A 27,949-nucleotide genomic window follows, 5' to 3' on the forward strand; every position below is an offset into this window, starting at 1 on the left:
GGATTGGCCAAAGCCCGGAAAACTGATGCTGCCCTTTTCGTTTTCCGTGAAACCCCATTCCTGTAGCGGATAAACAAAATGCTTCAAACAATTCTAGTCGAGAAGCAACATCTTGAACGTGTCTGAAATGGAAAAAAATGATGATGTTGATGAGATGACAGTTGAAGTTGATGTTTGGCGTTCGTTTCCGGGAAATATGTCATTGCAAATCCCTGCCCCAGACGTACATAGCTCGATTTCGGAAGAGAAATAGTGCTCCGGATATCGAATCACCTGTTGTGGAGTCGATTTATTATTCATTCGTGAACGATTTAAAGAATTCAATTAAGAATAAATGCTTTTTTCAAGTGTATTTAGCGCTGCTCTCAGCGAGGTCAAGCATGTGTATTCTCGTCCCAGCAAATTATATTTAGTAAAATGGATGGAAATGAAGTTTACCCTAGGTCCTATCTGTTGCGCATCAGATGCCGAGATAAAGAAAACTCGTTAGCTCAATGGCTTTTGGACTGGAATTTAGCAAAGTTGTACGTACCTTCTGGAGCAGCTCTTTCCTTCCTCGTTTGATGTCAACTGAAGAAAGAGTAAAGTTGGTGACCAAAACAGGGCGGTACCAAAAATTTTACTTGCCCAATTGCTTCCGGGCTTTTAAACTTTGCAGTAGTGGTGGAGGATGCAACGAGCTGGAGCAGGGCAATTACTGAAGCGATTCTTTTGGGCAGTGTGTCCAGGTTGCGGTGTTCGTAGTCCAACTTTCGGTTGGATTAGTTTGCCACAAGTTTTCCAGCATCTATTATCCCATCGTCTGGTTTTTTTGTGCTCCCTTGAAGTGCACCGATGCACTCGATTTGCTCTGTTTGAAATCGACATCGGGGCAAGTTTCGTTCTTGAACCGTCGAACACTTGTTGACCGTTCGCTGACTCAATGAACCTACAGCAACAGCAGCAGCACACAAGGAAAAGGCATCATTTTTCCCACATAAATAGACTTCTTCACTCTTTATTATATCGATAAATGCATAGAGATTGGATTGGTACAAAGCTCACCGCTTCCACCCACCAGTGGCTGAAAGCGAGTTTTCCCCTCCCGAGACCGTCTTCACATCTCAGCTTCCGGCACCGACGAGGGAGAATTTGTGGAAAAAGGGGTCACAGGAGTGCGGCGAAAGGGGGCGCGTTCAGTACTGGCTGCTCAGGTCCTCGAGGCTGTTGCAGTAAAGGTGAGCGCGCGGATCGGCGGACGGTGGTGCTACCGGAGATGCTTGCCGCTTCGCCGATCGATCGTCTCTCGAACCTTCATCGTCGACACTCTCGCCTCCGCTGTCCGGATGCGGATGTTTGAATGGTGGCGGGCCATGGTTCCGCGGGCCGGACCGTCGCTTCAGTTCGCTTCCGTTCGAACGGAGCGGAATTTGCTCCCGGATCGCTTGCTCACCGAGTGGTTGAGCGTACGGCCGTAGCCGGTACTCGTCCTCCTCATCCGTCGTTGTGCTGGAGGCCATCCTCAGCTGTTGCTGCTGCTGCTGCTGACGTTGTTGTGCGTTGGTGGAGCCAGCGAGATCATTCACCGGACAATGATGGTTCGCATCCAGATCCGGTTGTGCTCGTTCGTGAGAAAAGTTGGTTGCTGCCAGCAGACCACCAGCACTGCCACCCCCAATGCCACCATCACTGCTGGCCCCTTTCGAGGGGTAGCTTTCGTTCCTTCGAGCTGGCCGACCGGGACCGAGCTCATGCAGTAGCTGCCCTGGTCCGTGCTGGTGCTGGTAGTGAAGGGCCGTGGCCGGGGGAAACTTGAACGCCAGTGGCAGTTGCTTCGGGGCCGCGTACCGACCGGTGCTCAGCTTGTTCCGGATGGACGAGGTGGCGTAGCTCGACCGGATCGAGCTCACGCGCGTAAATATCGAGGACGTTTTGTCCGACTCGTGCTGGTGGGCGAAGCTTTGGCCCCGTTTGAAAGGGTAACGTTTGCGGAACTCGCGCTTAAACTTTTCCTGTTGCCGGTGGATGCGAAATCGGGAAAAAGGGAAACATAAACAGAGTGGAAATCAGGAAGTGGTGGCACGAAACCAACGGAAGGGCCGGACCAACCAACCGATCCGGAAGCGATGGAATTTCATTAACTTACATTGTAAATACCGTAGATAAACGGGTTGTAGCAGCTGTTGCTCATCGCCAGCCAGTCACACACGAACCAGATAATGTTGATGAAGCGATATCTGCGAAAAGAAGAGAAAAAAAGGGAAGCGATTATCGAAATGTTAGCCCGCAAGCCAGCCAACAGGTGGTGGAGCAGCAGCAGTCAACAGTCGGAATGATGTTTATGACTTTGATTCCGATGTTTCGGGGCGTGTGGATGCGCTAGGGTTCGATGCAGCCAACAGGGAATGTTCGAGCCGGAACATTTCGAGCTAATCGACGAAACAGATGCTACCGGGGGACATGTTCTGTTAAACAATGGAACAATGTGGAATACATGAGATAAAGTGCTTCAGGGAAAAGCCGAAACATGCCTTACAATTGGTCGATATGTTAGAGCTTTCATAGATTTTTTTTTGCTAAAACAGTTATAAAATGATTGCTCTGTACATTACACTGTATATCAAATACAGTAAATGAGATGAAGAACGAAACAAACACTGCGAGAATGCACATTGTTCTACGTAAAAGGTCTCGAAATGCACAAAGCAGGAACAGTTTCTCTGGCAAGATTTTAATTATTTTCCATTTTAATATCCTGTTCCAAAGCGATTAGTGACTGAAAATGCGAAAAAAACCTGCTAGCACAACATCAGCTCAGAAAGGTCACAGCACGTAGCGCAATCTTTGCAACGTTGGCACGACTCCTGACGTCCAAGCGATTCCGCGAAATAACACAATCCTCTGAAATGGGAGCGTATGGTTTGCTTCATAAGTGTACACTCAAGATGGCACGAGAATTCGAGCAGCAGACACGTGGATGTACTTCTGTGCACGGAGCTCCACAGAAAAGAGGGATTACAGCGTGCACTTTCAGCAAGAAAATAGGGAGTCGCAATCCCCGGACCCGGAGAATTTTCACGTCCTACATGCCCAGTAAAAAACGCGTATCGTTGTCATCCTGGTTGGAAAATATGTGAGCTGGCGTGATGAGATTGAAACTTACACTAGGCCAACCAGTTTCCAGTCTGTCTGCTCCACAGGGAAACAGTTTATGTCTGTTCTATGGATGGCAAGCTATTGCCGTTTGAAAGGGCTACTTACTCATTAATTTCGGGTACCGTAACATGCAGAATGTTGTAGAGCTGCAGCGGAAACCAGCACACACCGAACAGGGCCACGACGATGATCAGCATTTTGATGACCTGCGAAAGACAAGTGTCCGTGTACTTTTGCTACTCCTGACTTACTTTATTTCCGCAACATATTCACGATTAGATAGCGACATAATAATAGCTAGAATGTGATAATGCTAAACTTATCAAACTGGATTAACAAGGTAAATGCTCTTTGACTTGCTATAAGGATGCATTAAGTAGTAAAATTATATAATGAAATTGACTTAATTTGAAGTTATTCAAAATATGACTGTTCTTTTAAAGATTTGAAATTTAAAAGGAAGATTTTTTTGTTCTCTAGTTGACTAAATATTTAACGTTTTTAACTCCAGCTCTTGAAAGTATTCTCACTCCTCTCCTCTGGAAGCTATCAGCTCCTTCCAAGTAAATAAACAAATGGTATGCTAATGGAAACTCCCGAAAACAGTCCTGATATCATTTAAACTTTGCTACACCCAGGATAGGCCTGGCAATGTGTTCTATTTCGGCGAGATAACATTTTATTGCTGACGTACATATTTGCACCAAATCTAATGCATAATTTTATATCGAAAGTGCAATTGGCGAGAAATAGCCAATAAGATGGAGGCTCTGCGTGCCAAAAAAAAAAGATCCTGGAATCATTCCGAAACACCGAAACTCCTTACCTTCTTCTTGTTCTTCAGCATGGTAATATCACGCGAATCCTGTGCATTGCCGGGCGTCTTGGAGCCCCACAGCCGGAACGCCATCTGTATGTAAACGAAGCTGATGACGAACAATGGAATGAAGTACTGTACCAGCACCAGCACGTACCGGTACACCTGGATTTCGGCGTGCTCGAAGTTGACGACCTTACAGAACGGTACCGTGACGTTGGTGTACGTTTCGTTCATACCACCTGTTCGGACCAGAGGAATGAGTGAGGGAAAATTAAATTGATGGACCTCGGACCGGCCCACCCCCTCCGATGGCCAAGGAACATACCCAGCACGATGTTGTAAACGGGACGAACGCGCAGCGCAAACAGGATCGGTGCGGCCAACGCGAACGACAGTAGCCAGATGGCGGAGATGACGAATTTGGAAATGTTTTTTGATGTTCTCGCCCTGTCGGAATAAAAGGGGAATGAGCACTAACGAGCAACCGAGTTCTCCTCAAGGGACTGCTCTGCTTACCGCAGCGGATTGATGATGGCCCGATGCCGATCCACAGCGATGGCCGTCAGCGTGAAGACGGACACGTTGACGCTGATCAGCTGAACGAACGGACAGAACGGACACATGAACTCGGGCAGGTTCCAGCGTTGCAGCAGCGCCGCCTGGAACTGGAAGGGAATGGCGAACACACCGATGGTGACGTCGGCCAGCGCAAGATTGGCGATGAACATGTTCGTTATCGTCTGCATCTGCTTGGTGGTCAGGACGATCCAGATGACCAGCGAGTTCCCGATGACGGCCAGCAGGCTGATGGTGCCGTAGAACAGCGACAGCAGCACCAGCAGCCCGATTGGCACCTTGTACAGGTTCTCTGCAAGTGCGGTGATGGCGGATGGTGAGAGATGCTTCTGTTGTTTCCGATCCTTTTTTTTTTTTGCTTACCATCCTCGAGCACTATCCGAACGTCCGTCTGGTTGAGTGTGTAGTTGCTGCCACTGTGGTACGCCACGAGATCCGTTTCGTGCATTATCGCTGCAAAACAAAGGGCAGACGAGCAGAAGGAATTGAGTCGAGAATGTAGCAAAGAAGTCTCGAAAGGTAAGGCATCCATTTGTAGCGTACAATTCGACAGCTAACGAAGCTGAAACACCTGATTCTGCAACAGGAATAACCACAACGGTAGCTGGTGCTGAAGGGTGATCTGGAACCAACGTTGCCGTCTGATCATGTTACGTACAAGGGAACAGCCAATTAGTAGCACCGGTAGCAATGCAAAGAATGCTTGAATGGTCACGTTAGAGCATCGCAATTCGCATCCAAGTGACAATGGATCAATATGCACTATGCGGAACTTCCGGGAAGTTAGCGAAAAATTAACGAACGAACTGAAGTCATTCGCCATCTGTTGGTTTCGATGCTTCTGCGGTTGTTGTGTTAGTATGAATTCATATTCATTAAAATGTTGGACTGGTGCTGGCATTAGCGAGTCCAATTATCGCAAACATATCGGCCCTAGGGTGCCACAGGGAGTGGAATAAAGTATAGAAATGTAATTTGGTGAGCGCTTCCATTGACCGATTGAGATGAATGAGAGAAGTTTTTACCAGGAATCGCCCCGAAGCGACCAACATTTCGGTCCAGCTATCTCGGGGCTCCTTTTAATTAGGATCGAATAAACGACATTCACTGGCAGCAATTCCACGAATTTTGCGAACCACTTGGAATGCAATGATTATGTCGAGACTCAATGAATGGTTGTAGTCGCTGGGAAATGTTAAGTTAATTATGCAATCGACCTGCTATCTTCTCCTGCTGTGGCGATGTGTGCATGAAGGGATGAGCGTGTTAGCAAAGTTCACGGTTTTGGCATGATCCGATTGTGAAGCGCAACTGGTGGCGAGTAGTTATTTCAATTATCCTATTCATTACTTCGAAAAACGATGCCAATGTGCTGGCATGATGTGTGCTCTTGGACGCAGTTAGAGCTGATACGATACGCAAATGAGAAAATGATTGCCACTTGTAATTGAATCCAGTGGAGCTATCAGTCCGCAAGCGAAGCATCATCATCGCTAGGCATTGGATGGAGGTTTTGAAGCACGTTCCACGGATTTCCACCCAGTACGGTGCGGTTGGCAAGAAATAAGCATGTTTGTGAGCATTGTTTGAAGCGCTGGATGAGCATAAATCTGTTGCTTTTGCTAATGGTTATCTCGAACAACATTAGCATCGTAGCATACATTTCATAGCGACGTCTAATGCCTTCAATTATGCTTCGGACGCTCTTCGCCTTGCCGGTTTCTGTTTGATGAACTCTCGCTTGTACAGATTTGAATGTGAATGGTCTGCTTCCAGCACACATCGACCCGGAACGACCGACGAAGGCAGAGCAAACACGGTTTGGAAACTTTTCTTATCAATGCCATGCCCTACATTAAGCCTGAACGTGTTTCCATTTCATTGCGAAGAATAATTGAGCGTGGACCGAAATGAATGCTTTATGAATGTCAAACTTTGCTTCCACGTTCTTAATGCCGTTTTTAATGCTTTCTACCGCTGGTGGTATTAGTTGTGTTTGGTGCCCGACAGTCGGTCCTATCCGTTTTGTGGTGTGACAGCGCAAAGTCTCTTTAAACTTTTGTCAGCAGTAGCAGCAGCAGCAGCATCATTTCTCTCACGATGTTTCTTTTCGCTTTGATAAGACCGTCAAATTGTTTAATAGAAAATATAATTCCATTTCCGATTGTGGCTTGGAATATGTTTTAATGTGTGGTAGCATGGCACATGCAACTCCCCAAACACAGTGGGTGGTGATGCTGTGCAATGAGGTTGGAAAATTGAATTTCCGACACGGATGTTCGTGATCACCCGTTGATAAATTGTGAGTGCTCTGTATGGCGCCTGTAATGTAGCAACCGGAGGTCACAGCAATGTAATGCCGGTTGGAATGATTTGAATATTTTCCTTCAATTTCATTCGTGTTTTCAATTGGCATGTTGGCCAAACGTGTGCACCTTCCGATGGGAGTGCTGGAATGTGAAATTTCGCTCGTTGGAGAAGGAAAAAAGTAGAAAAAAAGGAAAAAAAAAACGTGAAAGACAAGGCGCCTCCATGGAGCTATTTTGTTTCTCTGTTTCGGCTCCGTCATTCACGAAATTGAATTGTTTTCAGTTAAATGTTAATTTTGTTTTCCACGTAAACGAAAATATGTTAATTTTCATCATTTTTACTACGTAGCTATTTAATATAAAATGAGATCAATTATAGTGTCGATTAGAAATGTGTTCAAATAGGAAAATGAAAATTTCCTCGTGGTAACTGTAATGATAGTTTACAAAAAAGGAATGTGAAGTAATCAGAAGCAGTTAATTAATAGCATTAGTTTTATTCCAACTACATGCAATGCTCACAGGAAGCAATCGATGATAGCTGTCAATCAAACGGGTTTTTCATCGGATTACGGTAGCACTCATTGTTGATTGCTCCGAAATTCGAACGGAATGCGCTCAATGCAGTCGAAAAAAATCGCTTACGAGCCATTGAATAGTGCGATTGAATAGAGATTTAATTACGGGACTGATTTTGATGCTTCATTTTGATGCTTTGATTGCTACACCTCTTAACCAGTAATAGTCAGCTATGCAGTTAGCGTATAGGCTTAGCTTTATTCAATTCCGATGAACTTTCACTGCAACAGGTGCTGGTAGCAACAGTTTAATAGAAATAGAAAAATGAATAGAAAAAAAACTTTATACATTCATTTGGTATCTAATCATTCCGTTCCCTATCGTTATCGTGCGAAAAGTTACATGAAATTTTGGTTTGGTAAAAAAGTAGTTGAATCGCGTTTGGACTAACCAGATTGGTATAGTTTTTGTTGAATGACAAATTGCAACTTTGCTATCCGTACAGATAACATCGATGTTTGCCGCGATAACTGCTCTGCGGCAGCCACAAAGCTAAACGAGCTAGACCATAATTCATTCGTGTTCTCAGGGAAGAGATTGGACAGCCTTGAAGAGAGATTGGACTGTCTCATTCAACTCTATTTAATGGATTTTTCGCTAAGTAGATTCCATTAAAATGCCGCCATTCCTTTGTACATTTAATGATGGAACAACTGGATCAAAGGACAGTTTTCCAAAAACAAAACGGTTCAACATCACTTTTCCAACATGAAGGTTATTATAAGTTTTTCCCCGAAACGTAGAGCTCATTAGTACCTTTGCCATTGTCAGCGACTCAACAATCCGTCCTTCGTTCGAATCGCAGCAACCAACGCAATTCTCAGCAATCGGCAGCATATCGTTCAGTTCAGTTAGAACAAAGCTGAACGGCCGCCTCCAGATTGAAGAGAACCAATCTCCCGCTGCCAAGGGTAAGTAGCTGGGAATCACCTCAGTGAGCGACAGATCGACTGTTTCACCAAACAATTAACACCAGAGCCAGCGAAATGGAGCAGCATTTCGCACACGCCAAGCGCGGCCATCGGTAATGACCCGCCCGAACGCCTCTCCCCCCCCCCTGTTCGGTTACACAAAAGTTCGCAAAAAGAATGATCGCGGTCACGGCAAAGAATTCCCGCGCGAGCTGCGCGCCCAAACAAACGAATTGAAATTCATTTATTTAGAGGTCAGTGTGTTTTCGGGGTGTGTTTGTCTCCGATTGTGTCCAAGGCGTCGCATTCATCGCAGAGTTTGGAAGCGCGGTAGTTGGGGACAAAATCACATCACGGCCGTGTCGTCGTCACCCTGTGCTGCTAGCACAGGAACCGCTGGGCGCATGCTCTCGACTCTTCGAAAGCAAATCGTGCGCGTCGTCTAGCGACATCAGCGGCTGCGCAGAACAGTAGGCCGAGTGGTTCGCAACCGACTGGTTGACCGCGTCGTACAGCAGCGTACAGGCCGCACCGCGTGTAAAGTGCCGGCCACTGGCGACATCAGCGTGAGTTTCGTTGCGTGCGTGCGTGCGTGCGCATTAGATAAGCGTTGTCATCGTCATCCGTTTGCTTAATATCGAATGTTTCCCTTCTACCACCACTCCGTTTGTGTCGTGTTTTCGGCAGTGGCAACGAGCGGGAACTCGCACCCGATAAGAGATTAGCGCACGAGGCCACCAAAGCGCGGGGCACCACGCGTGACGTGAAGCATGGCGACCGAGAAGAGCACACAACAAGCCAGTTCAGCACCGCTCACCCGACCAGCACCGCTTCCCACCGATGACGAGGTGCTCCGGGGTATGCTTAGCCGGCGCTACCATTACGCCAAAGCGCACACGACCAGCACCTACCAGCACACCTTCCGGTACGTAGCGCCCGTTCGAAAGTGTCCGACCGTGTCTGTTTCGTTTGAACTGATATTCCAGCCGAAAGTCCCGCTGGGAGTTGATCCGATTGTCCCTGCTCATCGTCGGCATCGAGTGTACGTACGCGACGGAGACGGCCTTCGTGGCACCGATCCTGTTGGCCATCGGACTCCCGCACACACTGATGACGATGATGTGGGCGATGCCACCGATCGTCGGTGTACTGTTTGTCCCGTTGGTCGCCTCGGTCAGCGATCGGTTACGGTTCCGGTGGGGCCGCCGACGGCCCGTCCTGCTCCTGCTCGGTATCGCGATGCTACTCGGTATGCTGCTGTTACCACACGGGCGCCAGATCGGGCAAGCGGTCGGATTGCAGACCGTCGCCTGGATTGCCACCATCACGACGATCGGTCTTACGACGACCGACTTTGCGGCCGAAGCATCGAATGGCCTTTGCCGGACGTACGCGATGGAAGTGTGCACGATCCGCGATCAGGCCCGGGTACTCAGTACGATGATGCTGATCGGCGGATTGGGCGGTATGCTCGGTTATCTGTTTGGTGCGATCGATTGGAGTGCACTCCCGATTGGTGAGTACTTTGTGAGCAACGAGGCGGCCGTCTTCACGGCGAACTGGTTCGTGTTGCTCGTCGGGTTGGTCAGTACGTTGACGAGCTTCCCGGAGATACCGTTGCCGGTGCAGGAAGCGGATGAGCTGCTGCGTCCCGTGACACACCGGATGTTGCAGCATGAAGTGAAGCGACTGAAGGAGGGTGATGGGACGGAACGGGTGCTCGTGACACCGGAGCAAACGGAGTCGATCGGGTTCCGGAAGTTTGTGAGGAATATTGTGCAGATGCCCAGATCGATGAAGCTGCTCTGCCTCACCCAGTTCCTGTCCCATATGGGGTACCTGCCGTACTGTTTGTATTTTACGGATTTCGTCGCAACGCAGGTGTACGATGGTGACGTGCAGGTGAGCGAATGAAGGCTTCCGAGTCACCTGGTGTTACTTATCATATCAGCTGATCCCGATCGATCATCCTAGGCACCAACAGGGTCGCTGGAGCTGGTACGCTACGAGGAGGGCCTGCGGTTTGCCTGCTGGGGAATGGCGCTGTTTGCGGCCTGTGCCTCACTTTACTCGCTCGTGATAGAGCGGCTAATCGAGCGGTTCGGTGCACGGGCCGTTTACGTTGCTGGATTGACCGCACACTGTGTCGGCATGCTGGCGATGGCGTTCGTGCACGAACGGAGCATCGTGCTGGTGTGCTGTGCCCTTACCGGCATCATGTACGCCACCATCTACTCGATCCCGTTCCTGCTGATCTCGCACTATCACTCCAAGAACTCGGTAAGCTCGACGTCTCGACTTTCTCGCGAGGCGGAAAGGTGCGATGCCGCCCTCATTTCCTGCCCCCCCGCCGGTAATGTCATTTCGTTTCGTTCGTCGACAGTTTGCGATGGAGGATGGCAAGTGCGTGGAAAGTGCGGAGGCGCGCGGTTTCGGTGCCGATGTGTCGATGATGAGCAGCGTCCTCTGTTTGGCGCAGGTATGTGCGGCAGTTCGCCTGCGTTCATAGCTTATCAAATATTTAATCACATTCTCCACCCCTTTTGTCGTCGATCATGATGATGATGATGATGATGATGCATCGGTACACAGCTCATCGTGTCGCTGGTGATGGGCGCCCTGATCGATGCCGCCGGAACGACGACCGTCATCATCTTTACGGCGAGCGGCTGCACCCTGCTGGCGGCCATCTCCGCGATGAACCTTCTCTACATGGATCTCTGAACATGGCGACACGAATGCGGAATGCCTTTGGAATGCTGTTAACGGGCGCGGGAACAGAGAACGCGGGGATCGAATGGGATCTAGCACCAGAAATCATCATTCCGGTGGCAATCAACCCTGGCTCCGGCAGTCCGGGCAGTTTTTAAAGTCCTAATTGAAATTCATAGAAAACGATCTGCAACCGGCGGACGGGGATGTGTGACGCTCGCTCTACGTCGTTCAATGTTGCTGCTGCTGCTGTTGCTCGGGAGTGACGAATGGTGGTGGATCGGAATTAATTGATGAGTTTGCTTCCCGGTTCCATCCGTCTCTCAACCTCTCACTCTCTCTCTCTCTCTGTGTTCGCAGTCCCGGGAGATTGCGATTTAATAAAATTGATGCGCCGGAGCGTCTGGAATCAAGTCGTCAAACAAGATAGCTGGCATCGTAAGACGGGGGCGGATGGATTGGCAGATGTGAGGAGAAGTCTTGACGAGGGAGATGCTGCTTAATGTCGTTTCAATTGATGTGCGGTGCGGTGCGTCGCTTGCACGATGAGCGTTCTTGGCAACTGATCCATCCAGCATTCTGGTTCTATCCAGTAATAATAGCAGAGTGCACGAGTGTATGTTATGAATTCTGGGTGCGTGTTTGAATGAAGAGAAAGAGAGAGAGTGCGCTAATCCATAAGTGGCGCTTTGGCATGATCCGATTGTGAAACGCAACTGGTGGCGAGTAGTTATTTCAATTACCCTATTCATTGCTTCGAAAAACGATGCCAATGAGCTGGCATGATGTGTGCTCTTGGACGCAGTTAGAGCTGATACGATACGCAAATGAGAAAATGATTGCCACTTGTAATTGAATCCAGTGGAGCTATCAGTCAGCAAGCGAAGCATCATCATCGCTAGCATTGGATGGAGGTTTTGAAGCACGTTCCACGGATTTACACCCAGTACGGTGCGGTTGGCAAGCAATAAGCATGTTTGTGAGCATTGTTTGAAGCGCAGGATGAGCATAAATCTGTTGCTTTTGCTAATGGTTATCTCGAACAATATTAGCATCGTAGCATACATTTCATACCGACGTCTAATGCCTTCAATTATGCTTCGGACGCTCTTCGCCATGCCGGCTTCTGTTTGATGAACTCTCTCTTCTACAGATTTGAATGTGAATGGTCTGCTTCCAGCGCACATCGACCCGGAACGACCGACGAAGGCAAAGCAAACACGGTTTGGAAACTTTTCTTATCAATGCCATGCCCTACATTAAGCCTGAACGTGTTTTCATTTCATTTCGAAGTATAATTGAGCGTGGACCGAAATGAATGCTTTATGAATGTCAAACTTTGCTTCCACGTTCTTAATGCCGTTCGTAATGCTTTCTACCGCTGGTGGTATTAGTTGTGTTTGGTGCCAGACAGTCGGTCCTATCCATTTTGTGGTGTGACAGCGCAAAGTCTCTTTAAACTTTTGTCAGCAGCAGCAGCAGCAGCATTTCTCTCACGATGTTTCTTTTCGCTTTGATAAGACCGTCAAATTGTTTAATAGAAAATATAATTCCATTTCCGATTGTGGCTTGGAATATGTTTTAATGTGTGGTAGCATGGCACATGCAACTCCCCAAACACAGTGGGTGGTGAAGCTGTGCAATGAGGTTGGAAAATTGAATTTCCAACACGGATGTTCGTGATCACCCGTTGATAAATTGTGAGTGCTCTGTATGGCGCCTGTAATGTAGCAACCTGAGGTCACAGCAATGTAATGCCGGTTGGAATGATTTGAATATTTTCCTTCAATTTCATTCGCGTTTTCAATGGGCATGTTGGCCAAACGTGTGCACCTTCCGATGGGAGTGCTGGAATGTGAAATTTCGCTCGTTGGAGAAGGAAAAAGTAGAAAAAAACAAAAACAAAAACGTGAAAGACAAGGCGCCTCCATCGAATGGCACCATTCCTGTGTGCAGCATTCCCTATCGGCAGAGAATTTACGATCCAGGCGTTCCATCGGAACACAAAATTCCGCTTATTGGCTTTGCGATGCTGCAGAGTCGTACTGAAGCTATTCAAACATGCGGTATGCGGAGTTCATAGCAAAGAATAACCCCCCTCCCACCACCCCCACCATAAACCAATAGATATCGAGAAGCGGAAATTAATAAATTTTCTCACCGTAACACCTGGATGAAACTGTTTGCGTGACGGCACAGGTGATGGCCTAATCTGGTCATCGTAAACCTGTTTGGGAGTTATGTTGGCACAGGATTTAGGCGACCAGTGGCGCATGATAAATTGCGTTTCGCACGCAAGCACGCATTTGCGTCAACCTAATATTAATATTATTTACCAGTAGACTAACCGAGACGAACGAGACCGACGGCCCGATACCGGCCAATGCACTACCAATGTGGTGGCCAATGTTTATCGGTGCCGCTGTGCGCTTAATTGGTCCGATTAAACCTTCCGTGAACAAATGAAGAGTGCAAACACCCGAGCAGCGGGCGCAAGGCCACTGGTGACTGGTGCTTCCCAGCAAAACGTGCCCGTGAAGCCTGGTCCATGACCTGTTTACCGTCGTGAGTTCTGGCTCCAGAGCATTATGTGCAGGTGAACCGCGGAATGGAGCGCTGGCGGTGGTACACGAAGTTAATTTTTCTGTTTGCACTCGTCGGTGTGTTTGGATAGCGCAGCGCACAGTGGCTTGCAGATAACCTCCGCCCGATAACCCCGCAAAACGGCCAAAAATGGCACTCGCGCTTCGTTAGCTCTCGTGTGGTTTCGAGCTCAATAATCTGGCTTTTGTGGAGCAGTGTTTACTCACCGACAACTGGTTGCTTTAACTGCCAGGGGACTTACGTTAATCCGTGCCAAAAATCGGCTAATCTTTCTCTAGAACTTGTCGAGAATCGGGTGGTATGTGAGGGGATTTTTTGGAGGTAAAAGTATTTTAAAAAGTCTTACAAAATCGCACTTATCAGGCAGAGAGGCTGATCGAGTTTTATTTGCATGCAATTTTAATATCAACCAAAACCGCTATAGTTATTTTGTAAAGAAAGAAAAGAAGCTTTAACAAAAGTTATTTAAACAGCGCCAACAAATTGCATTAAAGCTAATCTGGAGTATTTTATTATTATTTGTACATTTTATATTCAATAGTATAAAACCATTCAACCACGTTAAGAACTTTGGTTTTGGGGATCGCATTTTACATTTGCGTAATGCACTGAGTCAACATCATCCAGTCATCCAACAGTGTTTTAATTAGCCGTATATTGGTCAGAACGATTATTATCGTAAAAGATGACACAATATTTTTGATAAACTCATGAAATCAACCCAAAAAAGTAATAAATCAATGTTTTTATTGAAAATTGTTTCGTTTTCTGATTGTTTTCTCGGCAAAGAATCTCTTTTAAATTTCATGTGGAAAATAGGGATCAAGAAAGGTATAATAGGCAAGACATTGAAGAAAAAATAATAATTGGAATTGATGTCAAAAGTTTCAAAGGGATATAGAAAATCAGGTTCACCATTTTTTTAAAATGTTAAATCCTAGTGTGGCAAAGGCTCGCGAAAGCTACAATAACCGTGGGTTATAAATAGCCCCTGGGGTTCGATAGGGTAGATTGAAAAAGATAAACCCGATGAACGGTGAGTCCATTCCAGCACAACAAACAAGAGATATTATCATTCGCCTTCATTCCACCCAACAACGCACAGCGTGTAGAATTTTCCCAAGATGCAATCGGTTACCTTCAGGCCACTCCACGGAATCCCTCTCCGGAGTAATGAAAAGCGATTTCCGAAATGAATAATCCACACCCTAATTACAGCATCCGCCGCGGCCACACCGATATGCCTCCCTACATTTTGACCGACTCAATATGTTTATACTGATCACCCTCCCGGCACCACACCTCCACGGACACCGTTTGGCAGTTTTATTTTTACCTTCCCTCGTTCCGCGTTCGCTAACTGCTGGCCGATGGTGGTTGCGGTGCGAAGAAGACACGAAAAAAAAAAAAACGGAAAGAAATTGACAGCAACCGGAAGCCGGCGTGTGGGAAAAGGAATTGTTCGTCCGCTGTCCGTTTTACGATCTATTTAGACAAATGGTGATCAGAGCGCAACCGTAGCGCCTCGCCTCAGGCTGGATTCCGAGCCGAGGGGAGTGCACGGAAAACATCGCAAAACGGCTCGTTAAAGAGCGTGCTGGCACGCGCTAAAGGTGCGTGAAGTGATTTACATGGAAACGCCGTCAGCAGCAGCAGCAGCAGCAACGGGGGGATCGGTAGCTGACCGATGCTTCACCACACGAATGGTGGACCGATGGTTTCCACCGATGGGCAGTTATTTTGGGGAATCTGTGGCCAATAGCGTTCCAGGCGTTCAACAAGATGATGAAAGGAAAGGGGGAAAAAACGGTGAAAAAAGAAATCAACTTCGTTCGAGAGCGTTTCTTCTTTTATTATTGCTGTGCCACCACCTTAACGGTTATAGCTTCTCATTAGACCGGGACTCGACTGAAATGACTTTGCTTTCGAAACCGATCGTATCGAGGAAGGTCGATAAAAGGTCGTAAGTTTATGGTTTTCTACTCTTTTTCTTTTGTCTCTTGCATATTTTTTTATTATTATAAACGAGCATCCCTTGGACGTTAACATGATTAGTTTCGTTCGTACCATAAACACACAAAACCACACAAAGACACACGAGAACACTTGGACCACTTGGGTCGTTTGGTTCCATTTCGTGGCAACATCCCGGCCACTGTCCAGGATATCACGTTTCCTGTGGTTAAGAAGCGTACCAGAGAATGGGGTTCGATAATTAAATCTCCGGCTGTCTTTGTCAATCTACAGCGTCCGGTGTACGGGCATGTGTGCGTCCGGTGCGTCCGGTTCTGCGTCTCCATCTCGCACATTCTCTCTCTCTCTCGTCCAGAGCCAAGGACTTGCCGTGGCAGGGTCGTTCGGTTGGCTAAAGTGCAGTTTTACCATCATTTCCCTTTTTGGCTTTTGATGGATCCAGTCAGGCAGAAGAAAGTCAGTGAACAAAGAGCAACCAATGTCATCTTATGGAACTGTCTCTTAAAGAGGAACTGTGATGGAGCTGGAAACAACACAAGCCGAAAAAAAGGACAACCAAAAAGGGAATATACTGCTTGACAGACTCACTTAATCAATACGCCACTCACATGCCTGGAACCTTTTTCATTCTTTCTTTTCTCTTGTCCGTTAGTGTCCTTTTTCCACTGCCTTCCACTCGAGTGCGTGCGATTGTGAGCGCATGGGACAATTTATAAGTTGACGCTACGTGGCTCGTCGACATCTTGAATGTGAGCAGCGTATCGCTTCCATTCCCCTTGACTGGATCAACGCGCACGCAATTTATGATGGAATACCATTCTTTCCCTCGCTGAGAAGCATTTATCAAACCGGGACCCGGGCTCGGATGCCAGCATACCGGAGCCAATTTAAGCATCGTGAACGATGTGAACCGTGAAGAAATTGGTGACCGGCAATTTTGAGGCAAAAAGTCATCGAGAGAGATAAAAATGGTCGAGGGAAGAAGACGGGGCGAATCGAGGAAAATTTCCAAACCGGTTTAGCCATATTTCGTAATTAAAGAAAGTATGTTTGGCGAAAAGTTGCTGGCGAATGTTTTATGTTATGCCGGTCACACCGGCTGGCATCTCACCGAAACAAAAAAATAAAAAAAGAACAAGCTTCACACCGCGTTCATTGCCTGGCGGAGTGTAAAATGATAAATGGTTTGGTAAGGGGGGGGGGGGGGGGTGAACGGGCACACCTGTCACAGTGCGTGAAAAGGGTTTCCGCGCTGCTTAGTGCGACGGGAAACATACGAACTCAATTATATCGAACCCCATCCCGTACACCACAGAATCCGTCGCTAACCGAACAGGGGAAGGAGGCCCCATACGTGCCAACAGTTGCATCGTCATGTTCGAGGGTGCGGGGAAAATATATTTTATTGGATTAATTTAGTTCAGCCTCGTGTGACGGATTAATTTGCGGCAACGAGCACACGACCTTCGGATGTCCCCCTTTTTTGATTAGAACGACGGCGTATCAGGCTCAATTTCATTTAACACGAAACTGTCCGCAACCGTGGCTCGTCGAGTAACAGATCTTCAGGAACAGGAGAGCCGTAATCCAATATTGCTTTGTCACCTTAGGTATAGAGCCAGTTTAGGTCCAAGATATCTCGAGTCGAGTCTCGGGTGCTTGAGACTGTAACTCATTTGCGTGACAAAAGGAACTCAGACGCATCATAGGATCGTTGTAGAAGGAAGCACGCCAGACTCAATTGGCATAGAATGTGCAATGAATGGTCATCTACGGATGCACTAGTTGGTGCACGTGATACTAGGGAGGACAGGAGCTAGATTCGATTAGATTCCGGTTTCATTCAGACCATTTGGCTGCAGCAAATGTCCTTTCACGATCTATTCATCTCACAATCAGTGGTCCTGGACCGCTGCTATGATGTAGATGGGACTCTACTTAAATCAATTTTCATTCCTAAAGCATTACACAATTGCCTTAAATGGCCTTGGCACCTGAAAATAGAATTTATGGCACCTTTTCTTATCTTACAATTATTCCTTAAGCCAAGACTAAGATGCCACTATGAATGGCGATGGTTTTTAAGAAATGATCTTCTAAACATTTCAAACAACTAGCATGATTCATGCAGCTATGACTCATTATTCTTATCGTTAATTTATCTACAATCTTTTTTTCAAGTGATCGATAATAAAAAATATAAAATAAATAAACTTGAAAGTGTGGCGAATGAAGGAACAGTTCATTACTCCCGTTCCCCTCACAAACGCAAAAAAATAGTATCAGAAAGCATAACTTGCTGAAATGGTTCGTGATACTCTTCAGATGTTGATGTTGCGGATGGCGAACGATAAATAAGAAGCTTATTAAAGCTCACCACCTGTCGCTATCAGTTCCATTATCTCAAGCATTCCTGCTTGCTAGCCTCGTCTGAACACAGCGAAACAATAGCTACATTGTTGCCGGAGCGAATAAAGATGTCAGCGAAAGGTTCACTCCATCGCCTTTAACTCATAAGAAAGCTTCTTTTCGATTTGCTTTTTTTCTTACAAACTCCCCAGGTAAACTTGTACTGCCCGTGGAGTGTTACTTCTCACCAACAAAACAAGCTTCCCAACGCCACTCATACAGTGCTCAACTCATTTTCATTTTCCTCATTTCCGGTCAAAGTGGTCTTCAACTTCAAGTTGTATCGGTTAATTATATTAATTAGGATCAAAGCACCCTTCTCGAAGCAACTAATCCAAAGAAGAACACTCCCGAACGACGTACAATCATAACGGTGCCGTTGATCCCTTTTTCTTTTGTTTCTCTCATTCCACCCCTCGCCGAAAACGAACACATCCACCCCTACCGGATTGATCTCACCGGAACGGGGGTCCACGTGTCCGTGAGTGGACAGTGAGAAGCTAGAAATGTATAACGAGCAGGAACCGTGTGTCATTAGCGGTCTCGTACCTTTTCCTGTTTCCCTCCTTCTGTGTGATCGTGCGGGATATTGTGGCGGGCAGAAGAGGGTTCGGACCCCGGGATACAGTGGGTGGTTGTCACTCTAGTAATCAGTAATCCTTCGGATGCGCCGACCGAAACTCTCGGACCCGGGCAGTTAATTAATAATCCGACCGACGCCGATCCATCCGTCGTCTTCTGTCAGCTTTCGTCACGTTTTTGGGGTAGGATTGCAACTTTCTGGGAAGGACTTTCGTCTACTGCTGCTGCTGCTGATTCACCCCAAAAAAAGTTGTGGCCACTTTCTGTCGCAGAACACTGACAAAGGTTGCTGCCTGCGAACTGTCTCACAACTCGCACTCCTTGGCTGATTTCCTTGGTAACCTTTCCTCCTACGGGTGCGATTCGGGCAAATCAGTTACACTTTCCGGGTGGTTGCGTTTAAGTGGGGAATTTGACTAACTTTGGGGCAACATTTTGATAACTTTTTGCCAAGCCAAGGTAACTTCCACCGGATGCACTCAAAGTAAACGCACGATAAACACCAATTCACCAACTCCCGAAACACGTGCCACCTGCTTTTGCGCCGGGTGGTGATGGCAGAGTGCACACTTTACTGAATTTTCCATCGAAATACGCTCGTGTGACTTCCGGAATTTCCGCAACTTCTCATTAAATGAATTCCGCTAATACGACGGGGACACCAGAAACACACTCGCGTATCTCACACTTAATTGCCTCACTTCGCGATGCTCGTTGTGATCGTACGCGATTCTCGGGGCGTAACGTGCCGTCACCGGACACCACGCTGCACGCTGCAACCAACGGTCGGGTAAACGATCCGCGCGATCCGGAGAAAGCGTATCAAACGGCGGCCGAGGTGGGACTGATAGCACCGTAAACCGCACAACCCGGCTGATGCTGGTGTTTGGCGCGCAGAAGAGTGTTGATCTGCGTGTGGTCCGTTGTAACTGTGCGGCTACCCTTCGTCACCCTTCGCCACCCTTCGTCGAGACACCGTATCTTCCCCCTTCCGCTGTCCTGGCACACAAAATCGAGCAGTTGATCGAGCACTTTCATCGCTTCGTTTTGCGTTCGGGGCAGTCCGAAGGCCGAACGATGCTTCGTGTTGCTCGCTCGCTTGGTCGGCTGATAGAAACGGAAAAGGAAGGACGCTGAAGATGCTCCTCGGTCTGGTGGGTGGGTGGAAAATGGATTTAGTGTCATTTTCTTCTTTATCGAAGTCTGTGCGTGGCTTTTGGGATTTACCAGACGGTGTAGACGTTGCCCAAAGGGAAGTGAATGCTGGAACAGGGGTTTATGTCAGCAACAGCAACACACAGCGCCAGACACCACCACGGTGGACGGTGCAGCGCTGCAACATATGGTGCCAGCGGTTTTCTGATTGAAACCGCACGACGAGCATCGAACGAACAATCGAACGGGATGTGCGGATGTTGAATCGAGCGTTTTTCGGTGGTCAGTTATCGGAAGGAAGCTCAGTAATCGATTTATCTGATGGAGAAGATGGAGCAAAACGGTTGAAATGATGTCCAATGCGCCGTGCTGTACATGAATCCGACATAAATGGATTTATGAAATGGAGATTGCAGCAAGTATTTTCTGAAATTGTACGACATTTTATGAGGGATTTAAGGGGGGACTTCTGTATTTAATTTTTATTTGTGACACATGTTTTTAACATTTTTCCCTGAAAACTGATCCTTTCAAGAGTATTGTGTAAAAGTTTTGGATCAATCGAAGAAAAATTGACAAAGATACAGATTTTTGAAAATCCGCGTTTCATACAAGGCTCCATGCAGCCCGCTAATTTGAAGAGCGTTTCCCAAAACCAACGTTTTCAAAGTCGGTGCCCATCGTACCGTAAAGACTACTGAGCCGATCGATTTGAAATTTTTAACACATAATTTGTACACCTTTTGCCAAGTAACCCCGTCGAGATATCATGAAAATTGTTTATACTTTTTTTTAAACAAATCTGTAAAGTTCGTTTTTTATGGCAGAATCGTAAAAAGCATCACTTTTTCTACTTCAAAAATCTGCCAAAAATCGAAAAATAAGAATATCAACAAAAACTCTCCGGGGCCTTAAGAGATGAGTACTTTTTTATAGCTTTTAGTATAACTTATTTCTGTGGATGGGTTTATCATGTAAGCTTTTTGATATTCGATATCTGATTCATCCTGTATCGTGCTAGTAACTTATTTCACGTTTAATATTTACTATCACATATACCATAACGCCCTTTGTATACTCTCATAACCTATCATTACCGCACAGCACCACCAGCAGCGTAACACATAATCTTTTACTTTAATATCCAGCGCAGACATCGTAAAGCATGACGACAACGTACTGTTTGCGTGAGGCACAGCAAACAAAGGGCGAACAAATACGCAGCAAATTCCGGTGTATCTAGCAGCGGCCGCCCGTCCTCCATGTCATGGATCCGACTCGAGCGTCTCGAGTCACTGACACGTTTGAAGTAGTCGCAAACGCACCACCCTTGCCCAACCCGGGACGTATCATCAACGTCTTCCCGTGTCGTGGAATGCGTTGAATGAGACTCCCAATCACGGCAACGACAACGCCGTTCAATGAATGAATTATAGCTCGTGCTGGGCGCCTCCATCATCCGGACGCCAGCTCGCTACGTTCGCTTCGCTTTTAAAAATAGCACCGACCGTGCAGCATCCACCTACCTACGCGGTGAATTTCATCTTTGACCACATTGGCTTCATGGGATGCATCATTACAGACCACCGGCCGGCGCTTCCGGCGGTCCAGATGGCGGTCAAGTTCAATAGAGGTGCGTTGTGGGACGTTTTTTTTAAATAGCGCCGCGGTTTTTGGGGAATGTTTGTGCATCCATCTTGCGGCAGCAACCCGGCAAATCAACCCGGGTACGATTCCATTTCCAGCTTGCATTCCATGTTTGCTAGCCTCCCGGGCAACAGTTCCCGGTATAACGGTCGCGGGGCTGGCAAACAAGCTGACAGCTTTTATTGTGCAGGAACAAATCAGTTTTATGGTGGGCGATGCGAGGGTAGGAAATGGAAAGGAGGAAAAACAGGAAAATTGATCCAACCTGCTCCGAACGAAAGAATGAACGTTCCATCGTCATCGTCTTCCGAGCATTCTGTCACCTCATTCTGCGCCGACCACCGTCGGACCTGCTGATTTTGTTGGTGTTTGTTGTCATTGTGGCTTTTGAGAGCGTTTTCCCACACCACCACCACCACCATCGGAGATGGGGATTTGAGATCCGATCCCCCTGAAACGTCCATCATCGAGCCGGGCGGAAACGTGATGGCTGCGTGAACCCACCGGGATGAGCAATCGATTGTGACGAGCGACGTGTCAGCCTTAATTTCGATTCGAGTTGGACGCGGAGAGCCAAACGGCAGAGGTTGAAGGTCCTGTCGCGTGAGAAAGCTGTGGACAGCGCAACGGTGCGGACGGTGGATGCATGGTTTATTTGGGGAATTTGCGGCGGGGGGGGGGGGGGGGGCGATGGTGGTGGGTGGGCGGTGCTGATGGACCATGGCTCATAAATATAGAAAACATCATTAGGCAGTGTTTTTGTTTTGTGTTGAGGTTATTCCCGCTTCGCCTCGCCTCGCCGCTCCTCGATGTGAGGATGGATTTTGTTTTAAAAACATATTTCAATCGTTTCGAACCAAAAACACACGGTTTGTGGGCAGCAATAGTGGTGGGGGAAGATGCGGGTTTTGTTTTAAAAATAAATTTAAAATAAATATTGCCATAAACATTATCGATTGCTTGCAGCTTGGTGGCGTTAATTAAACCTAGCTGCGCTATCGATTGCGCTCTTGTCCCTTAGCCTGATGTTGAAAAAAGTGGAATGAACTTTAAAATAAATTGATCATCGAAGAGCAAAAAAAATCATTTTCCCAAAATTTTCCGTATCAATGCATATGATTGCATACTTCAAGGCATATTCTTTCAAGGGTCACATACACCAGAAGCATCGATCTTTTTTTTTAATCTACATTTATTGCAGCATAATGCTGAAAGATGCACACTGTTTACCATTTTAACGTAAATTCCAATGTTTGTTGTAGCACTAAACAAAACAAATAGTGCGCCAGATGTGCACAACTGGCCAAACCGACACCGTTTGTTTTGGTGCTTGGGTTTTTACATGAAATCAATGGCCGAACTCGTATTTTTTCTGTAATTTAACTGGCTATCTGTTGCCTGAACAGTGTATTAGCATAGTGAACCTCCGTTAGCATAGTGAAAGATCATGTTACATCCGTTGATTGATTTGCTAATTCATTAAACCAGACACGAGCTATCAGAATCAACAGGGAGATCATGTGTCAGCCGAAGGAAAATATACAACTTTCCGCCCCTTTCCATACGTTTAACCATTAGAATGGAAACTATTTTCGAAGCTCGATCCGTCCGTCTTGGACAGGTAATTAACTCGAGTGTAAATAACTCGAAAGCAAGCTAACCCAACCCAACCGAAAGCAGTTCGGAAAACTTATTTGTATTTGAGCTATAGCATTAAACATCAACGCCACGTTTTTTCTATGAAAGCAAAATATGCTCGTACAAAAGTTACAAGACAAAAAGCTACAATCGGAAATACAATTCCTCCTCTTTTTTATGTGGATGTTTTTCTTCTTTTCACAAATCCAGTTTCATGTTTTGAGGACATTCTGAAGTGAAAAATTATTTATTTGAAACAAATGAATAAAAAATCGGAATAAAACACTGACGGAACTTCCAGGTAAATTTCGTTTTAAGTGCAGATAAATTGTTCAAAGCTCTTCCCATGAAATTTCACAATTCAGAAAGGCAATGTAACGCGCAAATTATACTGCAAAGTGAATTAAAAAAGCAATAAGCATATCTACGGCATTTTTCCTTTTTGTTCTTCGATCGTAAACGAAGGTGCGCGCTCCAATTGTCCCCTGAATCGGTGCACACACCTCAGTTGCGGTTACCTGACAAAAGATTACGTGTCTAGAAGCCCGGTAGTGCAATGCAGCGTTCGCAGCGTACGATGAAGTGCATTCCACTTCCTCCGTTCGTTGTTGTCGCTGGTCGGCAGGGTTGACAAACAGCTGATCTCGCTACATAGGATACGGTCACAGCCACACGCGCGTACCAAGATGCAGAAGCTGGTAAACACACCAGCTGCAAGCCAACCGCAAGCCAGTGAAAGGAGGTCGTTGGAATATTCCTATCTCTGGCGCCACTGAGGTGCAGCTCGAGATCGATCTAATGCTGTCGCGAGCAGCAGTACCCCACCCCGGAGATAACGAGATAGCTGCTGCGCGGACTTTAGACAGCATCTCGCGCGTGTGCATTGTTGCGCTTTTCAATCCCCGGGGGTTTTATCGCTTCAAAAGCGTCCAATCGGCCGTGAAGTGAAAGGGGCACGATATCGCATCACGATATTGTTTTTGCAAAAATTTCCCCAAAAACCAACGACCAAACCCCGACCGACTGGATGCGCACCGATCGACACCATCATCTTCCACCATCAGCTGCTGTCAGCTGATAAGTGGTCCATCACGAATGACTACGAAAATACCTCGCGTCGGTGCCTTGGTTCTATGCAAACGAACGAGCTGTTTTGAACTTGACCTGATGGCCAGAGAACGCAGAGGGTGGGCGGGGTATTTAACGTTCAACCAAGCGATGCTCTGCTCATCGCAGCATAAAGCTTTACATTCGATTCCTCTGCACAGCGCTCCAGCGTCTACCCACGGTTACCGCGCTGTGCGATGCGATAGTGCGTGGGAATTGATTGTTCGAGATGGATGGAACTCTCGGGAACAGTTTCGAGTACACACCGCCAGTGATCCGTATACCAACTGTGTCAACTGCTGGGTGCGTGGTTCCGCGTTCATCAATCATTATTCCGCGAACCGTCACGTCCGGATGTCACGTCAGTGTTGTTGTCAATGATGGTCCAGTCGCGGGGTGTTGTGCACGCATCCTCGAACACCTGTTTGATGTTTGATGATTTGTTATGGGAATGCACAACTAAAGAACAATTTCAATTTCGGAAATTCGACGAAACACCAAGCAGGAAGAGGAATTTCCGATTTGTCAGATGTTGCTGTTGATGCGTTGGAAAACTCGCTCCAAATAGTACGCTCTGGTTGGTGTGTGATGCCGCGATGGAACACAAACCATTTACTAGGAAATACTGTGAAATATTCTCTCATCTAATGTCTTCCAGTTCAATCTAAATTTCAATGAACTTCCTTTACCATTGTTCATACGCATCAAATTTCAGCACTAGTTACAAAATGCTGACAAATATGTTTACAGGTATCAAGGAACCCACTAGGAACGCTCTTCTAAATCAGTTGCAGCAGCAGCAGCAGCAACTCGACGGCATTCGCTATCGTGAAAGTGGGCAGCATCCCGATAAACATCCCATCCAATCCGTCCACATGCACACGCGGCGATCGCTATCTGTTGGCGCTGTAGACTGCATTGTTTGTATCATCAGCTTGAAGGGACATCGATAAGCGCGGGCTGCTGCTGCTGTTACTGCATCCAGCGTTGGACGCATTCTCCTAACTGGTTCGCTCTCTCTCTCTCTCTCTCTCTCTCTCTCTCTCTCTCTCTCTCTCTCTCTCTCACTCACTCTCTCTCTCTCCCTCCCTCTCTCTCTCTCTCTCGCTCTCTCTCTCTCGCAGTCTCAGGGCCACGGCAATTGTTTCCAACCAACCTCCCTTCCGGGAGGTCCACCTCGAGAGGAAGACGTCTGTCTGGACATCCACCAATTTCGCTCGTGCTCACCATTCATGCCTATCATGATGAGAACGACGACAACGAAGAAAAAGAAGAGCATGGTGATCAGTTGTGCGCGAATGCGAATAGTCGCCACCTCGCACACTCTCCCCCCCCCCCCCCCCTACTCCTTGGCTGATGGTCCTGATAGATTTCCACCATTCAATGGTCCATCAAACGCTATCGCGTCGCGGCGTGCAACCGGCAACCGAACCGTAGAGACGATGAGCGATGAGACGCACGGGTGAGCTCAAGCACTTCAAGCCCCTTGAACGGTGGAGGAGGCAGTGGTGGTGGTGTTGGTGGTGGTGATAATGAAGAACTTTGTATAAATTAATCTCGCACCGCCGGCGAGCTGTTCAGTGCACGGTAGACAAGCACCTCGAGAGGAAGATCCGATAGCTCTCGCGCGATAGTTCTCGCGTCGGCACGCTCTGTGCACTCGTCTCACAGTTCTCAACATTTCGCGTTCGTGACAGTACCTCCAGCTTGAGCGTCCAGAGAGCGGCATTCCATCGTCCACAGTGCAGCGTCCGTTAGTGAAAGCGTCCCGGTGGTGCTCGAGGATCCGCAAAAAAGGCGCCCTCTGCGTGTGTTTCGAAAATTACCAGCCAGCGAGCGTGTGCGTGGTGTGTGAGTGGCCCAGAGTTATGAGGCAAGTGGCCAGCTTCATTGGCAAGAACCGACGCCGCCTGAAGGCAGGAGACCATCAGTCGCCGAGAACATTACGCCAGTTTATTAGAAGTGCACCGTGAGTGACAAGGACACGAGACACGACGAGCGACACCTATCGAACGAACGGTGAGTAGAAAGGCGTTATTGCATCGCTCTCTGCTTGCTCTGCTGGACAGGACGGGCTTATTCTTGTAAATGTAACGGATGCCCACTGTGTGTCCACATCAATGAGAATGTTCGATGAGGATGAGGCAACACCGGCATCATCAGCATCGTCATGTTTGCGACCAGAGGGAGTTCATATTCGGTCGCTAGGGTCGATGGTGGCTAGCGTGTGCGAAATTGAATGTTTTATGGAACCGCCATAAAGCACCGCAGTGCCGCATCCCTTGCATCGGTGACTGACCAGCGTGCGGATTGCGTGATGGCCAGTGGTGGTGGCTGCCGGAAACAGTGTCACAAAACGGTGTTCCTTGGCCACGATTGCGTGCCAGGAGTGACAGTTTGGTAGTGCTTGATGAGTTCCGGCAACATGATGCCGGTGATGAAAAGGGTCGCATCGTGCGAGCTTATGCGAACGGAGCCAATGGTTTCATGGTTCCACGGACAGATCGGTTGATGGCGTTACAATAGCGCACCTAGGAAATGGATTCTGATGGCTGAGTCATTACAAAGTTACAAAAAAAAAAACAGAAAAACTCCTCTACTCTCTATGATCCTATCAGCATCATCCAAAGGCAAGAGAAATAAATTAAAATTTTGCACATTCGACCATCACCGTTTGCCATTTCCCTTTGCCAGCTGGCAACGCTATTGGTATAGACCTTCGCCGACTGTAAAAGATGATTAAAATTCCTTGCATTTGCCGACAGTGGATCAATTTCATCAGGGGCGCCATCGAGTGCTTCCACATTGAATACAAAACATGAATATACGGTATGCAAAAAATGCATATCCACCCCTTGCCATCAATTTACATTTTGACTATTTTTTCATGAAAACCCTCAGCCTAAAAATGCGTATCACATATCAATAGGTTTGGTTTTTATTCTTCTTTACTATGCTATTTTATATTTTTGACAAAAACCTCCTAGAAACAAAGAAAAACTGTGGAGCAAGGTACGAAAAGCACGCAAAAAAAGTTTATCCACTCTCATGTATTTTATTGTATGGTGTTATACAATTTTTATTCCAAAATAATCAAATAACCTTTTTTCCTCTCAATTTTAAAGATGGATTTTAGTTTTTTAGTCACACAAACATCTTCTGAGGCCCATTGGTTGGTTTATTGCCACAAATCATGGAGTTATCGACCTTTAGGCTGAGGGTTTCCATAAAAAATCAGTCAAAATGTAAATTGTGTGCAAGGGGTTGATACACTTTTTTTTTGCATACTCTATATCTTTGGGAATGAAGGACATTAACAGATCTACCATCTTATTTGATGAGGGCATGAAGTATGTTATGCCAATCCTATTATTAGACAAAGTTGAAGTTATATATTCCGCACGCCACATGGACCCATTTTGAAGTGGCACTTAGCGCACCATCGGCTAGCGACAAGCTCCTTCAATGAACTGGAACACAACAGCTGGAGCAGCGACGAACTGACACCGAGGCGCAAAGCAATGCAATACACCCCCGCTTTATCGCCTTGTACGTTCCCAGGTACTCGAGCTGGTACTTTACCTTCTAGAGCCGCCCTCGGATTTGTAATTTGAGATTTGTAGCATTTTTGCTGAATAGCATTCTCCATTCGCTGATACCTGAGGAAGGAAGCTAGCAGCAGCCGCCAGAGGCCAATGGTTTGATATTTCCGAGTGGCATTTCGAAGATCGTGAGCGGTAGCTAGCCGGAATGTTTGTCCGTTATCAGTTCATTAGTGGTTTCGACCAAAC

General features: G+C 47.0%; 2 protein-coding genes across 2 annotated transcripts; one reads left to right on the forward strand and one right to left on the reverse strand.

Moving 5' to 3' along the window:
• Positions 1–1,028: 1,028 nt before the first annotated feature.
• On the reverse strand, positions 1,029–19,433 carry LOC126577820 (neuromedin-K receptor-like). Its single transcript, XM_050239778.1, has 8 exons — positions 18,579–19,433; positions 4,895–4,984; positions 4,472–4,823; positions 4,281–4,402; positions 3,962–4,194; positions 3,241–3,341; positions 2,126–2,216; positions 1,029–1,991 (listed from the first exon to the last, which is right to left on the reverse strand). The coding sequence occupies exons 2-8, from the start codon at positions 4,977–4,979 to the stop codon at positions 1,176–1,178; spliced, it is 1,800 nt and encodes a 599-aa protein (XP_050095735.1). The 5' UTR covers positions 4,980–4,984; positions 18,579–19,433; the 3' UTR covers positions 1,029–1,175.
• LOC126577822 (proton-associated sugar transporter A-like) lies at positions 9,054–11,054 on the forward strand. The gene is made up of 5 exons (XM_050239780.1): positions 9,054–9,255; positions 9,317–10,232; positions 10,305–10,610; positions 10,714–10,809; positions 10,923–11,054. Exons 1-5 carry the CDS (start codon positions 9,101–9,103, stop codon positions 11,052–11,054), a joined length of 1,605 nt encoding a protein of 534 aa, XP_050095737.1. The 5' UTR covers positions 9,054–9,100.
• Positions 19,434–27,949: the final 8,516 nt, after the last annotated feature.

This window comes from Anopheles aquasalis, chromosome 3 (genome assembly GCF_943734665.1).
Source record: "Anopheles aquasalis chromosome 3, idAnoAquaMG_Q_19, whole genome shotgun sequence".
NCBI lineage: Eukaryota > Metazoa > Arthropoda > Insecta > Diptera > Culicidae > Anopheles > Anopheles aquasalis.

Bases quoted from the DNA above. Each gene is read 5' to 3' on its own strand.
- LOC126577822 (XM_050239780.1), top strand. From the start codon at position 9,101: ATGGCGACCGAGAAGAGCACACAACAAGCCAGTTCAGCACCGCTCACC. The intron at 9,256-9,316 runs GTACGTAGCGCC...CTGATATTCCAG, and splicing joins ACCTACCAGCACACCTTCCG to CCGAAAGTCCCGCTGGGAGT. The intron at 10,810-10,922 runs GTATGTGCGGCA...ATCGGTACACAG, and splicing joins GCGTCCTCTGTTTGGCGCAG to CTCATCGTGTCGCTGGTGAT.
- LOC126577820 (XM_050239778.1), bottom strand. From the start codon at position 4,979: ATGCACGAAACGGATCTCGTGGCGTACCACAGTGGCAGCAACTACACA. The intron at 4,195-4,280 runs GTATGTTCCTTG...TGGTCCGAACAG, and splicing joins CGTTTACAACATCGTGCTGG to GTGGTATGAACGAAACGTAC. The intron at 1,992-2,125 runs GTAAGTTAATGA...CACCGGCAACAG, and splicing joins TTATCTACGGTATTTACAAT to GAAAAGTTTAAGCGCGAGTT.